At 38.3% G+C, this 18,452-nt stretch overlaps 1 protein-coding gene across 1 annotated transcript in view; it reads right to left on the reverse strand.

Annotated features, from left to right (window-relative positions):
* Positions 1–18,452, reverse strand: part of LOC115218391 (RING finger protein 150-like) — a 144,121-nt gene that overhangs the window by 93,550 nt on the left and 32,119 nt on the right. Inside the window, exon 3 of the mRNA XM_029788178.2 lies at positions 12,104–12,175. Coding sequence (XP_029644038.1) covers positions 12,104–12,175 — 72 coding nt within the window. The remainder of the gene's footprint in view (positions 1–12,103; positions 12,176–18,452) is intronic.

The following is an 18,452-nucleotide window of genomic DNA, read 5'->3' on the forward strand; positions in this document are numbered from 1 at the left end:
ATATATAAATGAACCCAATAAATATCTGATTCATAATATTTGTTCTCATGATTGTGTGGTGGTGGTGGCGATGATAATTCTCTCTATGAATGCAGACAGACATAGAGAGAGAGAGAGTGTGAAAGCGCTGTAGAAGGCGAGGAGGAGGGGGATATAGAACGCTGTTTGACGAAGTTATAAAGAGAAAGTGAAGGGGAGTTCGACGCCGTTATCGATGTTATATATAGAAAGTGATGGGGGGAGGAAATAGAGTGAGTGATGGAGGAAGACAGATACATAAAAGAATGAGAGTCGACTTGTCAAAGTGGGTTTTTGGTCCTAGCAATGACACCTTTTAAGATAGGCATCCTCACCTCATTTTACATGTCCCTGTAAATTTTGGAGTCAATCTGACGGGATCTAGTGGCCTTTAAACCGTTCCAGACAAACAAACAAACAAACTTTTCGCAATTCAGTTTTATAAAGATATATATATATATATATATATATATATATACATACACACATACACACATACATATATACATACATAAATATATGCTGACACACACACACACGTGCATACACACATGTATGCACATCACAATGTGTGTGTGTGCATGCATGCATCTATGTGTGAGTGGCTGTAGGTTGAGGGGGATGTCATTACCATTTCAGAAATTGCTTTTCAGATACAAATTCTGAAATCTCCTATGAGGCCCTGTATAGTCTGCTTGGCTGGCAGATGATACGTGTGCTTATGTGTAGATAGATAGATATAGATAGATAGATAGATAGATAGATAGATAGATAGACAGATATATATATATATATATATAGAGAGAGAGAGAGAGAGAGAGAGATAAATATATATGTATATTTACATGTACATGTGTGTGTGAGTATGTATATATATGTGTGTGTGTGTGTATATATATATATATGTGTGTGTGTGTGTGTGTGTGTGTGTGTCAGCATAGAAAAATAGGCATTATGCTGATGGTGGTGATGATGATATCAACTATCGCAGACACTGACATTCCTGACTTAAAAAAGAAAGAAAATACAAAAAAAAAAACAAAAGGAAAGAAATTACTACAGCTATGTGTTGACTGAACTTTACAAGAAATTAAAGGAATGTAATGTTAGAGAGATAAAATAAGTCACTTTCTCAGTTAATGAATAAATGATTAAGCACACTGACTAATATATACACACATCACTCGACACTACAAGGAACAAAATTAATGTCACTCACACTCAAATAAAATCTATGACACATGATAAGTATGAAATGTGTTTCATACTCTAATGAAGAAAGAGGTCATACATAATCTGTTAAGTATATTAAGTAAAATGACTGATTTACCACTTCAGTGTTTTATGGTTTATATAGGAGCAGGCATGGCTGTGTGGCTAGTAAACTAGCTTAGCAGTCATGTGGTATCAGGTTCAGTCCCACTGCGTGGAATCTTGGGCAAGTATCTTCTACTGTGGCCCAAGGATGACCAATGTCTTGTTAATGAATTTGGTAGAGGGAAACTGTATGGCAGACCATTGTGTGTGTGTGTGGGTGCGTGTGTGTGTGTGTGTGTGTGCTGAAAAGTTACTGGCTTTAAGGATATCGTGAAAGGCTTGGTTGGAGGCCCAACTTTCAGAGTTCCTTTATAGAGCTTAAAAACACCTGAAGGACCACTGTAATGAGCATGTGAATCTAAGAGGGGAATATATTACTCTTTTACTTGTTTCAGCCATTTGACTGCGGCCATGCTGGACCACCACCTTTAGCCGAGCAAATCAACCCCAGGACTTATTCTTTGTAAGCTTAGTACTTATTCTATCGGTCTCTTTTGCTGAACCTCTAAGTTACAGGGATGTAAACACACCGGCATCGGTTGTCAAGCAATGTTAGAGGGACAAACACAGACACAAACATATACACACACACACACATACATATATATATATATATACACATATATATGACGGGATTCTTTCAATTTCTGTCTACCAAATTCACTCACAAGGCTTTGGTCGGCCCGAAGACACTTGCCCAAGGTGCCACGCAGTGGGACTGAACCCGGAACCATGTGGTTGGTAAGCAAGCTACCTACCACACACCCACTCCTACGCCTGTGAATATAATCATAATTAACTGATCCTCCTGTATTTTCTTTTACCCAAAGCTAGGAACTTTTCAGCACCCACTTGTGTATATGTGTGTGTGTGTGTGTGTGTGTGTCTGTGGGGTCTAGTGGTTAGGGTGTGGTATTCATGATTACTAAATTGTGGTTTTGCTTCTTGGATTGGGTGGTGTGTAGTATCCTTGAGCAAAACACGTCATTTCATGTTGCTCTGTGATCATTTCGTCATCTTTCATGTGGCACACCACGCACCTGTACAGGTAATGTTGATTTGATGGAGGTAGTAAGCTTCTGTACAGCACCTACGTCTAATCATGATAAACAAATCATTTGTGCATATTGTTCAATAAAATCTGAATGGGAGATTCCACCAAATGTGTGTGTGTGCTTGCCTTTTCCCATTATATGACAACCTGTGTTGCTTTATGTACATCACTGTCACTTAGCAGTTCAACCAAAGAGAGTGAATAAATAGCAGATTTAAAACATGAAAAAAATTAGTACTGGGATCAATTTGCTTGACTAAACCCTCAAGGCAGTGCCCCAGCATGGTCATAGTCCAATGACAGAAACAAGTAATATGAAAGTAAAAGGCAAATGGAAGAGGAGCAGCATCATCCAACTGGCTAGAAATAGCAGCTAAGCCTCCATCAAATCACACCCTAAGTTAAGGACACATTAAATAATATAGTCATATATAGAAATAAGGTAGAGTATTTGCAGAGTCGTTTGGGTGTTCGATATAAATGCCTTGTAGTATTTGTTTTCAGGCATAGGAGTGGCTGTGTGGTAAGTGACTTGCTTACCAACCAAATGGTTCCAGGATCAGTCCCACTGCGTGGCACCTTGGGCAAGTGTCTTCTACTCTAGCCTCGGGCTGACCAATGCCTTGTGAGTGGATTTGGTAGACGGAAACTGAAAGAAGCCCGTCATATATATGTATGTGTGTGTGTATATGTTTGTGTGTCTGTGTTTGTCCCTCCCAACATCGCTTGACAACCGTGTGTTTACGTCCCCGTAACTTAGCGGTTCGGCAAAAAAACAGACCGATAGAATAAGTACTAGGCTTACAAAGAATAAGTCCAGGGGTCGATTTGCTCGACTAAAGGCGGTGCTCCAGCATGGCCGCAGTCAAATGACTGAAACAAGGAAAAGAGAGTAAAAGACTCTTTATATTCTGAGTTCAAATTGTACCACGGTCGACTTTGTCATTCAACATTTCAGAGAAGGAGGTGAGGAGGGGGGGTCAATAAAACGGTTTCAATCCAGGGAAGCAGAATAGCAGAACTATTGCAGTGGTTCACATCTGAGGCCCATGTGGCCCCTGAGGGTCCATATAAGATTTTATTGTCGGTTACACTTTTACAATACACAAAATGTCTTAACAATTTTTTCATACTATTTCGAATAATATTTAATTATAAAAATACAGTAAGATCTTTTTACATCCAGTGGATAGCTATGGAGGTCCAGTGAAATAAAATAGGTATCAAAGGGGTCCATAGGAAAAAAAAATGGTTAAAGGATCAGGTGAGATGTCTTGCAGTATCTACTCCAGCTCATTTTGTGTTTTGATAGCAATGAAGTCAATGGCACTGGTGCTAAGATGTATTGGCCCAAGATGTATAAGACGGCGAGCTGTCAGAAACGTTAGCACGCCGGGCGAAATGCGTAGCTGTATTTCGTCTGCCGTTACGTTCTGAGTTCAAATTCCGCTGAGGTCGACTTTGCCTTTCATCCTTTCGGGCTCGATAAATTAAGTACCAGCTACGCACTGGGGTCGATATAATCGACTTAATCCGTCTGTCTGTCCTTGTTTGTCTCATCTGTGTTTACCCCTTGTGGGTAGTAAAGAAATAGGTATTTCGTCTGCCGCTATGTTCTGAGTTCAAATTCCGCCGAGGTCGACTTTGCCTTTCATCCTTTCAGGGTTGTTTAAATAAATACCAGTCACGCACTGGGGTCAATATAATCGACTTAATCCATTCGTCTGTCCTTGTTTGTCACCTCTGTGTGTAGCCCCTTGTAGGCAGTAAAGAAATAAGATGTATTGGCCCAAGGTGACAGCCTTTCCCATACATAAACATTAGTGGTGTAAAGCAAAGAAACTTACAGTTAGGCAACTACCCATCTGTTTGAGTTTCGCTAATCCCTTAGCATATAAACCATCCATATCCGGTTCAGATATTTTTACCTGTTTTATGTTTAAACTGTAAAGAGGCGTATGAGTGGCTGTCTTGGTAAGCAGCTTACTTACAGACCATATGGTTCCGGGTTCAGTCCCACTGCGTGGTACCTTGGGCAAATGTCTTCCACTATAGCCTCAGGCCGACAAAAGCCTTGTAAGTGGATTTGGTAGACGGAAACTGAAAGAAGCCTGTCGTATATATGTATGTGTGTGTGTATGTTTGTGTGTCTGTGTTTGTCCCCTGAACATCGCTTGACAACCGATGCTTGTGTGTTTACGTCCCCGTAACTTAGAGGTTCAGCAAAACAGACTGATAGAATAAGTACTAGGCTTACAAAGAATAAGTCCTGGGGTCGATTTGCTTGACTAAAGGCGGTGCTCCAGCATGGCCACAGTCAAATGACTGAAATAGGTAAAAGAGTAAACTAGCCCCTTACACCTACCCTACAATGCCATTCTAAAATTATGGTGTCTTGCAGTACTCATGAAGACTTGACAAAGGACCGAGATGCCTAATATCTTGTACTTAAGATCTGTACTCCACAGCAGAAGCATTAAGGTCACAACCTGCCCCCCCCCCCCACCTCCGAGTAAAGAGGACCGACTTGCAAGAATCCTGTACTGATTCCACAGAGAAAGCACTCATGCTGGTGCCATGTTTGAGTGCACGTGCAGTGCCACATAAAATCACCCAGCCCACTCTGTAAAGTGGTTGGTGTTAGGAAGGGCATCCAACCATAGAAACGAAGGCCAAACTGACTGGAGCCTGGTGCAGCTCTCCAGCCTTGCCAACCCTTGTCAAACCATCCAACCCATGCCAGCATGAACAACAGAAGTTAAATGCTGATGATGATGATAAAATTACATCACGGCAATCTCAAAGCTATGAAATAATGCACGATTAATTCAGAACAATGTGAATAAATAAGCATTACATTGACTGAGTAATCTGAATGCTTAAGGGTTAAAATCCATGACTCCAGTATGGCCACGATCCATATGTAATAGAATGAAAGCAGAATAAAAGAACAGAATTACATAAAACTGTAAGCATTTTGGTAAAATACAAGTTGGCTACAGCAAGTGAGGTTATTATTTATTAAATTAAATTCTTCGTTAACTCACAGCAAGTTCTATTAAAGCATTTGTTGCTATTGATAATCCCAAGAAATCAATTTTAGTTTTTGAAAAATTAAGTGAAAACTGGGAATTCTACAGAACAATCACGTTACATGGGTTTCCTAGCAACGGCTAATTAGACATTGATAGGATCTTGCAGCAGTAGTGGAAATGATAATAATGATAACAATAACAACGTAGAGACAAATAAATTTCCAAAACACCAGGATTTATGAATATATATAACATACAGAAAATGGCACTACTAGGCACTGCATACATCCTACGTAAAGCTCTTTCAATACAGTGAAAATAACAATACCGAAACAAACCAAGGCACACAGAGCTACACTTGGTGAAAGCACGTAATAAAAATAAAACTACTGAATAACGATGATGATGATGATGATGGTGGTGGTGATGGTAATGATGATGATGATGATTTCAAATTTTGCCTCAAGGGCAGCAATTTTGGGGAAAGGGATGAGTTGATTACATTGACCCCAGTGTTCAACTGGTATTTATTTCATCGACCCCCGAAAGGATGAAATGCAAAGTCGACCTTGTTGGAATTTGAACTCAGAACATAATGATGGGTGAAATACCGCTAAGCATTTCGTCCAATATGCTAACAATAGTAGTAGTAGTAGTAGTAGTAGTAGTAGTAGTAGTAGTAGTAGTAGTAGTAACAACCCTGATGCAATACCAAGCAATAGCTTTCAAGGCTTTGGATCTTAACTGATTGGAAGCATTATCATGTACATTGTTTTGTCTTGGTATAAAAGATGGGTTACAGTAAATATTCTGCTCAATACCACAGATTTGCTTGTCAGTTGCTTGACCTTAACCAGTTGAGCATGTCCCTTAGCATCTGATCAATAAGTGCATCTCTGATCATGAGTAGAAGTAGTTGAGGAGCATCATGGTCATGTGTTGAGAGGAATTCGTCTCTAGAAACATGGGTGTTTTGTTCCTCATCCTTAAACAACCCTTATTCAGGGACCTTTTAAGCAGAATGGGCTACTTGAACTGAAAAAAATTCTAACTGGGCCCCACCTGCAAGGTCATGCACTGTTTATCTTGATATGAGGTCTCCCTGTCACACACATATGGTTGTGATGCATGTGCCTGGTGTACCCTTATCAGATGGGCGGTCATGATGGGTATATTGGGCTTCATTTATTTGAACCACAGTATCACTCTGATGGCACGTGCTACTCTCTCAATTAATAATAATATTGTGGTTGATGAAATATGTACCAGTCAAATACTGGGGTTGATATAATTAACATGCCCCTGGCATTCAAAATTGCTGGCCTTGTGTTGAAATTATAAAGGATTATTATCATTATTAACTTCTTTTGAATTCTTCATCTTTCCCTTATCATACCAAGTAGTACCCTGATGCTTAAAGAAAAATTTGGCAATACATACATTTAACAATGTATAACTATCATCATAAGGGCATAAATAAAACAGTATATGTCTTTGCAAGGTTTTTAAATTGATAATGCCCTTCTCAAGAAATGAACAATGCCAGTTATTATTACAAATACTATTATTATTGAGAAAAAGAGTAGCTGGGTATTATTATTATTATTATTATTATTATTATCATCATCATTATTATTATGGGGCTACAGAATGCTAAGCTAAATACTAAAGTGGATGGGAAGAAAAGTCCCCACATGGTCAACAACCGAAATAAAAAAAAACATAAATGTATGAGTGTACTATGGGAATCTAATCTTAAAGGTGATTGGGGTCAACTCTATAGACATTTTTACTGTGTGTGTGTGTGCAGACTTGCACATAAAGAAATAGCGTGTATACATTAATGGATTTAATAGTTTTGATGTTTCAATGCTTGTCAGAGGAATTCCTTGTAAACTTTTGTTACTTTTGGCCAACCTCCATTTGAGATTCATCAATATGCACTGATTTGCAATTAATTAAAAAACAAACAAACAAATACTCTGATGGATTATCACTGTTTTAAAATACATTACCATAAACAAATCCTATTATACCGACAAGGCTCCTAAGCAGTTTGCACTTAGAGAATGAAGAAGCAGCCAATTTTTTTATGTCAGTCTGATTGTTATTCGAACGAATTTTAAGTGCCGCAGTTAACTTAAAGTTATATTATAATTGTTCCAGTTGTTGTTGTGTTGCTGCTGTTGCTTTTGTTGTGTCGGTTTCTCCACCCAACCTACTCATCTTGCGCATCTTTATTTTTCAGTTTCACTTCCTCCTGTACTCTTGAGCACATTGGGCAGAAAATTGACACCACTGGTTTCTGTTGGCAGCAGTTTTCTTTGTATCTAGCCATGTAATATTAGCCTCATTCATATCAGTTTATGAATGTCCTGCACCATGTAGGTTTCGGTATCCCTTTCTTTCTTTTCTTCTCCAGTGGTGCCCATCTGAAAGTTGTTTTAATGTAGTGTTCTAGTAGCCAGTGTGCGTGACCTGTTAGTTTTAATTTTTGTATTCCAAGAATCAAATGGCATCCAAAAGCACACTGGGGTGGACAGGAGGAAAGAAACAACATAAACAGAATGTAGCACATGTTACAACAACATGTTGTATGCCAGAACATACGCTGCACAGCATTAAGTGTACACTACATGGTATGTTTCTTTACAAAGTGAAGGAAGGAAGACCCCCTTTAGTCATGGATGACTATGAGATTGCACCTAGAAAGTTTCCCTCAAAGGCACAAGTCTGGGTACGGTTGTTTATGGAAACCAGCAGTTACCCATGCATACCAGCCTCCCTCTCCACGCCAATGATGTTATCCAAGGGTGAGGCTAAGGCTGATACAGCTTGGCACCAGTAATGTCGCAACTTGTTTCTACAGATGAGTGAACTGGAACAACATGAAAATAAAGTGTCTTGCTCAAGAACACAGCACACAGACCAGTCTGGCAATCGAACTCACTGCCCCATGATTGTGAGCCTGAAACTCAAACCAAAGACTCATGAGCTTCACAAAATATCAATGTCCCGGGTGTGGCTGTGTGATAAGTAGATTGCTTACCAACTACATGGTTCCAGGTTCAGTCCCACTGCGTGGCATCTTGGACACGTGTCTTCTACTATAGCCTTGGGCCAACCAAAGTCTTGTGAGTGGATTTGTAAGGCGGAAACTGAAAGAAGCTTGTTGTATGTATATATATATATATATATATATATATATATATATATATATGTATATATATATATACATGTATGTGTGTGTATATGTTTGTGTGTCTGTGTTTGTCCCACCAACATCGCTTGACGACCGATGCTGGTGTGTTTACATCTCCGTAACTTAGCAGTTCGGCAAAAGAGACTGATAGAATAAGTACTAGGCTTACAAAGAATAAGTCTTGGGGGTCGATTTGCTCGACTAAAGGCGGTGCTCCAGCATGGCCACAGTCAAATGGCTGAAACAAGTAAATGAGTAAAAGAGAGAGTATCTAAAACAATGGTTCTCAACCAGGATTCATATATCCTTTGGGGAGGCCCATATAAGATTTTGCTGTTAAAATTTATATGCAATATATTGGTTGTACTTCTCTTCTTCTTTGCCCTTTTCAAGCCTAGCCAGGTTCATAGGCCCAGTTTCCCGGTTTCTGTGGCGTATGTGTTCCCCCCCAGCTGGACGGGATGCCAGTTCATTGCAGCATTACTCAAGAAACAGGAAGAGAGAGTGAGAGAAAGTTGTGGTGAAAGAGTACAACAGGGGTCGCCACCCCCTGCTGGAGCCTCATGGAGCTTTAGGTGTTTGCACTCAATAAATACACACAATGCCTGGTCTGGGGATTGAAACCGCAATCCTCCGACCGCGAGTCCGCTGCCCTAACCACTGGGCCAATGTGCCTCCACAAATAAATGTGCCCTTTTAAAGCCTAGCCAGGCTCATGGGCCTGGTTTCTATGGCGTATGTGTTCCCCAGCTGGACAGGATGCCAGTCCATTGCAGCGTTACTCATTCTTGCCAGCTGAGTGGACTGGAGCAACGTGAAATGAAGTGTTTTGCTCAAGAACACGACGTGTCGCCCGGTCCAGGAATTGAAACCACAATTTTACGATCATGACCCTAACCGCTAAACCACGTGCCTCCACGGTTGTACTTCTACAATGCACAAAATTTAATAATTATTTTTATACAATTCCTAATAATATTTAATTACAAAAATAGTATTTTTTTTTTCTTCATTTAAAAGTAGCCAGAGCAATTTAACTACAGCAATAACAACATCAACAACAACCATTGCTATGCATACACACACACATTACATTCTCTTTCTCTCTCTTTTTTACATGTTATCTTATTGTAATAGTCATTTCGAAACGAAACACCTAACTTGGCTCACTACCAAGTGTTTTGTCAACAACTGTAACTAATGACAATAATAATAACAACAACAACAACAATAATAATAATAATGGTTTCAAATTTTGGCTTAAGGCCAGCGTGTTTGGTGGGGATAGGGTAAGTTGACTACATTGACCCTAAAAGAGTGAAAGGCAAAGTTGGCCTTGACGTGGAAGGATGAAATGGTGCTATGCATTTTGCCTGATGTACCAGCTCACTGTTTTAATAATAATAATAATAATAATAATAATAATAATAATAATAATAGTAATAATAATAAGTGGCTCTCATGGCTTCTGAGCTTAACTGATTGGAAGTGTTATCATGTACATTGTTTTGTCTTGGTATAAAAGATGGGCTACAACAAATATTCTGCTCAATACCAAAGATTTGCCTGTCAGTTGCTTGACCGTAACCAGCTGAGCATGTCCCTTAGTGGCTGATGATATGTGCGTCTCTGATCCCGAGCAGAAGTAGTGAGGGAGTATCATAGCCATGTGTTGAAAGGAATTCTTGGAGGTTTGGATAATTCACTTTTGGAAACATGGGTGGTTCGTTCAACATCCTTAAACAACCCTTATTCAGGGACCTTTTGAGTGGGATGGGCTACTCGACCAGAAGAAAATTCTAACTGGGCCCTACCTGCAAGGTCATGTGCTGTTTATCTTGATATGAGATCACCATGTTGTGCACATTTAGTTGTGATGCATGTGCCTGGTGTACCCTTATCCGACGGGTAGTCATGATGGGTAAACTGGGCTTCGTATATTTGTACCCCAGTATCACTTTGATGGCATGCACTGCTCTCTTACTCAATAATAATAATAATAATAATAATAACAATAATAATAATAATAATAATAATAATAATAATAATAATAATAATAATAGTAAGAACAAGAATAGCAATGGTGGTAGTAGTAGTAGAAATTGATGATGATGATGATGATGAACACAATAAGAAGCAACATAAGAGAAATATGGAAAACAATGGTAACAATAAGAATAAAAGATAGAAAAAGGGTATTTCTTTTTTTTAAAAAAAAAGCATATTAATGGGAAAAAAGAAAGAGCCAAAACGAGCGAAAGTAACAATGAAAATATATCAATGGAAAGAACAACAACAACAATAACAAGAAGAAGAACAACAACAACAGAATCTGCACTTATAAATAGAACGAAAGAAAAGAATCCTAAGTCAACAACAACAACAACGACAATGATAACAAACCGCATTACGATGAAAACAAAGTTAATAATATTAGCAACAACATCAACAATGGCAAAATTAATAATTACCTTAAACAATAGTGGGGTTGGGATGGGGTGGGGAAGAAATATATAAAAAGGAACCAATTCTGGGTGGGGGTGGGGAGGAGTTGAGACAAGAAAATAATAGAAATGATAACAACAATAACAACAACAGTCACACTAGCAACAACAACAATGCTTTCAAATTTTGGCACAAGGCCAGCAAGTTTGGGGTAGAGGCTAAGTTGATTATATTGATTCCCAGTGTTCAACTGGTACTTATTTTATCGACCCTAAAAGGATGAAAGGTGGAGGTGCAATGGCCCAGTGGTTAGGGCAGCAGACTCGCGGTCGAAGGATCATGGTTTTGATTCCCAAGCCGGGCGCTGTGTGTGTTTATTGAGCAAAAACACCTAAAGCTCCACGAGGCTCGGGCAGGGGGTGGTGGCAACCCCTGTTGTACTCTTTCGCCCAAACTTTCTCTCATTCTTTCTTCCTGTTTCTCGAGTAACACTGTGATGGACTGGCGTCCCGTCCAGCTGGGGGGAACATATACACCATAGAAACCGGGCCCATGAGCCTATCTAGACTTGAAATGGGCGAAGAAAAGAAAAAGAAAGGATGAAAGACAAAGTGGCCTTGGTGGAATTTGAACTCAGAATGTTACTGATGGATGAAATGCTGCTAAGCATTTTGTCTTGTGTGCTAATGAGTCTAGCAGCTCACCACCTTAGCAACAACAATACTGATTTCAAATTTTGGCACAAGGCCAGCAATTTGGGGGGAGGAGGTAAGTTGATTACATTGACCCCAGTGCTCAACTGGTACTTATTTTACTGACCCCGAAAGGATGAAAGGTAAAGTCACCTTGGTGGGATTTGAACTCAGAACATGAAGGTGGACAAAATGCTGCAAAGCATTTTGCCTGGCGTGCTAGCGATCATGCCAGCTCCCTGCCTTTACAACAACAACAATAATAATGATGATGACTACCCCCATCAATTCTGATGTATGAGTGTTTAAATAAAAATAAAAAATAATAACAAACACTTACTTTGTCTCCAGATTTAATAGTCCTCTGAGGAATTTTGGCGATTGTCTTTTTAGCAGCATTTGCAAGACGTTTCTGGAAGGAAGAACAATTGGAAGTGTTTAGATAGAAATGGTGACTGGTTTTTTTTATAGTACAACCTATATTATATAAAGAGAAGATAGTGTTAGCATAGTATAAGCATAGAACATTGATGGTAGCATGTGATGAATATTCCTGTGGGAATGTGATGAAAAATTAGGGGTTGGGGAGAAAAGAGGAAGAAAGGAAAGAACATTGACAAATAACAACAGATGATTGTGATTACAGGTTTCAATGATAAGACTCTACCAAAATATAACCAGAATGGATGCTGCTCATGAAATTAAAATGGTTCACCTTTGATTCTTTCATATAAGACCCATCTTCCATTGTAATTTTATGCAAGAATCTTTTGTTAACTCAGTCTTCTGTACAACACACAAATGCACAAAGGGGTATTGGTCAGCTAAATTTGAAACATCTGATATCACAAGAGCTGTACTAACCTTGTTAACATTCATTTTGATCTTTCCCCTCTATAATTTATTCTGTTCTGTAATGGAATCATTACAGGACTGGACTTTTGGCTTAGAAAATTTTCCAAGAGGTTTTTAAGAAATAATATATATTTCTAATACTAGTTTAAAGTTTAATAGCATAAAATTTAGCACATGTATGCCTGTGTATATTTTAGCGACAACGCCATGTTGCATTGGGAGGTAGCACCTTAATGACATTCTTGGGGAGCTGCTGATCACAGGTGAGGTCTTCCACAGAAATGACATAATTGACATGTATGTATAAATGTACGTATATCTGTATATATGTATGCCTGTTCTGCATGTGTGTGTGCAAACATGCATGTATATATGTATGTATGTTTTGTATGTAAGTATGTATACTCTTTTACTTGTTTCAGTCATTTGACTGTAGCCATGCTGGAGCACCACCTTTAGTCAAACAAATCAACCCCAGGACTTATTCTTTGTAAGCCTAGTACTTATTCTATCAGTCTCTTTTGCCGAACCGCTAAGTTACAGCATCGGTTGTCAAATGATATTGGGTAGACAAACACAGACACAGAAACATACACACACACACATATATATACATACATATATACGACAGGCTTCTTTCAGTTTCCGTCTACCAAATCCACTCACAAGGCTTTGGTCAGCCCGAGGTTATAGTAGAAGACATTTGCCCAAGGTGCCATGCAGTGGGACTGAACCCGGAACTATGTGGTTCGTAAGCAAGCTACTTACCACACAGCCACTCCTACGCCTATGTATGTATGCATGTATGTACATATATGTTTGTGTATGTATGTTCTAAATGAAGGACCACAGTTTTGCATTTCAGTAGCTGAAATTTTGTAAAATGTCACAGCTACTTCTTTTCAAGCTGAAGGTCATAAACTATGTGGTAACATTTTCTGAATCTTTTAAATTTCTTTTTACCTCTAGGCAGAAAAACCAAGAATATTGTATACCCAGAAGCATTGTAATAGAAATTACAAATAGAAAAATAATTAATTCACAATTAGAATAATAATGTGAATTAGAGTAGTACTTCAAAAAAAAAAAAAGCATGTTTAATTGGAAAATAAAAGCATATAAGAGTAAAATTATATTTTATATTTAACATTAGATTTTCCTTTTTTTGCTTTTCTCACATTATTATGAAGTTGAACTTGACTCATCATTTGTAACAATTCTGAGAGAATCAATATTTCCAAAGCATGTGAAGAATGTTATCAGCATCTTTCTAAAACAATTTATCCAAAACTTCAGTGAATTCCAATGATTATGTTTATTTTAGGTATTAAACTTTTTGCTACCAACCTGCATGAGATCACCCCCTTGTTCTATGATACAAACTTCCTGTTTTAAATTGATCTAAATTAAAACTTTCCAATCACAATTCCATCACAATTTCATGTTAATTTATGTTCCAAATGCCAGCTTAATAATGACAAAAGCTATTTTATTAAAATCATAATTTTCAAAATTAACTGAAACAAAGGCAGTGTTTTTCAATAAAAATATGGTAACAAAAGGTTAATAATATCAAATTTATTTTAACAAATTCTTCATCATTTTCAAAATAAACTGACACAAAGACAGAGAATTTCAATAGAAATATGGAAACAAAAGCATCTCTAAACCAAGGCAAGATTAAATATGATAACTAGTAAACCAATACATGGCTAAATTATTTCACTCAATATCTCCAAATTTCTTCACTATTCTGAATATTATAACCTGAAATACAGAGTAATTCTTTAGGAATAGAGCCACAAAAACATCAGCTTCTTCATGCCTAAATTTCTCTAATAAAAATAGACTGCTTATGTATCTTAACTAATTATTAAATGATCAAGAAATAGGTGAGGTTTAGGAAAACAAATTTTTTATTTTATTAATAGGCACAAGTATGGCTCTGTGGTAAGAAGTTTGCATCCCAATCACATGGTTCCAGATTCAGTCCCACTGCATGGCACCACGGACAGATGTGTTCTACTATAACCTCGGGACAACCAAAGCCCTTATGAGTGGATTTGGTAGATGCCAACTGAAAGAAGCCTTTCATACACATACGTATGTACATATATGTCTCTCTTTCTCACTATATATATATATCGTTAGACACTACACACATTTTTTTCTCTCCTTGTTTCTTTCTATCTTCCTTTCTGTGGAAGAGCGTAGGCTTGAAACGTTAAAGACTTTTTCAATTCCCGAGCGTTATACTAATATATCTGTTTGTTTTCTACACCACCTGTCTTCGTCTTTTGTTTTTTTTGTGAATTCTCTCCCTATATATATATATATATATATAGCTGAAAATTACAGAAAAACAAAAGATGAAGACAGGTGGTGTAGAAAACAAACAGATGTATTAGTTTGATGCTTGGGAAAGTGAGAAAGTCTTTTACGTTCTGATCCTAGGCTCTTCAACAGAAAGGAATATGAAGAAATAAACAGTGAGAGAATAAAAAGAAAGAGAATATATATATATATGAAAGTGTGTGGCCTAGTGATAAGGTAGTGTGCACTCATAATCGCTAGATTGTGGGTTCAATTCCCTGATTGGGTGTTGTGTCGTATTCTTGAGCAAATCAATTTGTTCCACATTGCTCCCGTTCCCTTTCAATCAGTTGTAAAATAAATGTCACACGACTGTCATATTCATATCTGGTTATGGGGGAAATATTTCCTTACTTGGATACAAGTGAAGGTAGGTGACAGGAAAGGCATCTGTCTGTAGAAAATCTGCCTCATCAAATTCCATCTGAGCCATGCAAGCATGGAAGCCTTGTGAGTGGATTTGGTAGACAGAAACTGAAAGAATCCCATCTTATATATATATATGTGTGTATATATATTTATGTGTGTCTGAACCCACCCCTCAATCGCTTGACAACTAATGTTGGTGTGTTTATGTCCCCATAACTAAGCAGTTTGGCAAAAGAGGCCGATAGAATAAGTACTAGGCTTACAAAGTGTAAGTCCTGGGGTTGTTTCTTCGACTAAAACCCTTTAAGGTGGTGCTCCAGCATGGCACAGTCAAATGACTGAAACGTGTAAAAGAATAAAACAATGATGATGATAACGATGGTTTGGTTAGAACAAGGCAGCGAGCTGGCAGAAACATTGGCAAGCCGGGCAAAATGCTTAGTGGTATTTCGTCTGCCATTACATTCTGAGTTCAAATTCCGCCGAGGTTGACTTTGCCTTTCATCCTTTCAGGGTTGATAAATTAAGTACCAGTTACACACTGGAGTCAATGTAATCGACTTAATCCCTTTGTCCTTGTTTGTCCCCTCTATGTTTAGCCCCTTGTGGACAATAAAGAAATAAGAATAAGTGTTTTACAGAAAAGAAACTATTATGGAATTTTTCATTCCTGAAATTTCAGTTTAATATATGTGTAATACAATGATTTAGTTTGATGTTTCAATTTCGAGACCAATATTCTGATACCAGCAGATTTTGAATATCTCAAACGATGAGATGATCTCTGTCAGAATGCTTTCGGTTGTAGGACGGTTGATCAGGGTTGAACATCAACAAAGACCGATCAATACTGACAGTGCTGTATTATTATTCAACCAGAGGTTTCATTTGATCAGGCTTTAGTGAAATGACATAAAAAAAAAATACCACTTTCTTGGCCTTTTCCACACTCCACCTCCTCCACAACACCACTAATGCCATCAATGCCAACGCTACTGCTGTCAACGATACCTATTTCTTTACTACCCACAAGGGGCTAAACACAGAGGGGACAAACATGGACAAATGGATTAAATCGATTACATCGACCCCAGTGCATAACTGGTACTTAATTTATCGACCCTGAAAGGATGAAAGGCAAAGTCGACCTCAACGGAATTTGAACTCAGAATGTAACGGCAGATGAAATACGGCTACGCATTTCGCCCGGCATGCTAACATTTCTGCCAGCTCGCCACCCTTTGACTGCTGTCAATGACACCACCGGCAGAAGGAACCCCCTAACCAATGTGGAAGTGTCTATGATGTTTGATTTGCTAGAAATAGCAACCAGGTCACTGTCGATATCACACCGCATCACTGTCTTAAAAAGAGAGAACTCATTAGCAAATGTAGACCTAGATATCTTTTGAAAATTATGAGATGGTCAGAGTTGGAATGTCTTCAGTCACAAGACTGCTCGACAATCAGAGTTGAACGTAAACAACAGCAAGCAACACCAAATGCACAATGTCATTGTTCAGTCAACTATATACAATAGGTTTCATTCTATCGGGTTTTACGGGAGCAACATAACAAATCTACCGACCGCACCACTTATTCTCAACCACCCTCGCCAGATTATTCTCAATTGCTATTCGAGAATTATAATGCATAACAAATAATAAACAAAACAAAATCAGAACAATGCTTTTGTAATCAATTTGTAATTATTACAGGTGACCAGTCAAACTGGTTTCAACAGATGTTAATCGATAACTGATAAGGGAAACAGGGATAATGGAATCCCTGATGATAAAAGATGAGAGGAAACAATAGATTCCCTGATGATGAAAGATAAGAGGCGACAATGGAGCCCCTGATGATGATGGAGGAGGGCATGAAATTTGGTCAAACCTATTATTATTATTATTATTATTAATAATACAGTTATTGGAATTATTTTGGCTTCTACTTTGAAAAGAAACAGTGCAATGCAACATAGTTACTATAACAGTTGTAATTTTTTTTTAATGTAGATAATGTTATTATAATGTTTTTCTTTGTGGCATATATTTGGCATAGCTAACTGGCCATCAAAGTAAGGAGGTACAGGTGTAGATGATAGAAGGAGGGGATCAAACACAATTGACTATACTAGTCGTTAAAGCTTCACACCCAGGTAAGATATGATGATAAAAGCAATAACAACATCAATAATAGTGATGATGATGATAATTATGGTGGTGTTGGTGATGATGACTTCTAAATTTGGCACAAAGCTGCAAATTTTGTTGGTAAAGGCAACAAGTATAAAGGTGTAACTGATTTTTCATTGACTGGCTCCTCTCCTTCATCTATTGCTGCTCACTTTGCAAGTACTTCGATTGGTGCATATTTTAATTAACTGCAGTAATATGAAGACACAAATTAACCCCAACCCTCCCACTCCACCCATTTGCGTCAGCGATCTCAACTTGAGGCTAAAATGTCAAGAAACATTATATACCACAAAATATGTTATCCTACATCACAACCTTTTCCTGTAATTATCTTAGCAGCGATGACGACAACAGCAACATCATCATCATCATTGTTTAACGTCCACTTTCCATACTAGCATGGGTTGGGCAATTTGACTGAGGACTGGCGAACCAGATGGCTGCACCAGGCTCCAATCTGATCTGGCAGAGTTTCTACAGCTGGATGTCCTTCCTAACGCCAACCACTCCGAGAGTGTAGTGGGTGCTTTTATGTGCCACTGGCACGACGGCTAGTCAGGCAGTACTGGCAACAGCCACGCTCAAATGGAGTTTTTTACGTGCCACCTGCACAGGAGTCAGTCCAGCGGCACAGGCAACGATCTCGTTCAAATGTTTTTTCATGTGCCACCGGCACAACTGCCAATGAGGCGACGCTGGTAACAATCATACTCGAATGGTGCTTTTTACATGCCACCAGCATGGAATAATAATAATAATAATAATAATAATCCTTTCTACTAAAGGCACAAAGCTTGAAATGTGGGGGTAAGGGACTAGTTGAATACATAGACCCCAGTGTTCCACTGGTACTTGATTTATTGACCCCAAAAGGATAAAAGGCGAAGCTGA

Source organism: Octopus sinensis, linkage group LG13 (assembly GCF_006345805.1).
Source record: "Octopus sinensis linkage group LG13, ASM634580v1, whole genome shotgun sequence".
Taxonomy (NCBI): Eukaryota; Metazoa; Mollusca; class Cephalopoda; order Octopoda; family Octopodidae; genus Octopus; species Octopus sinensis.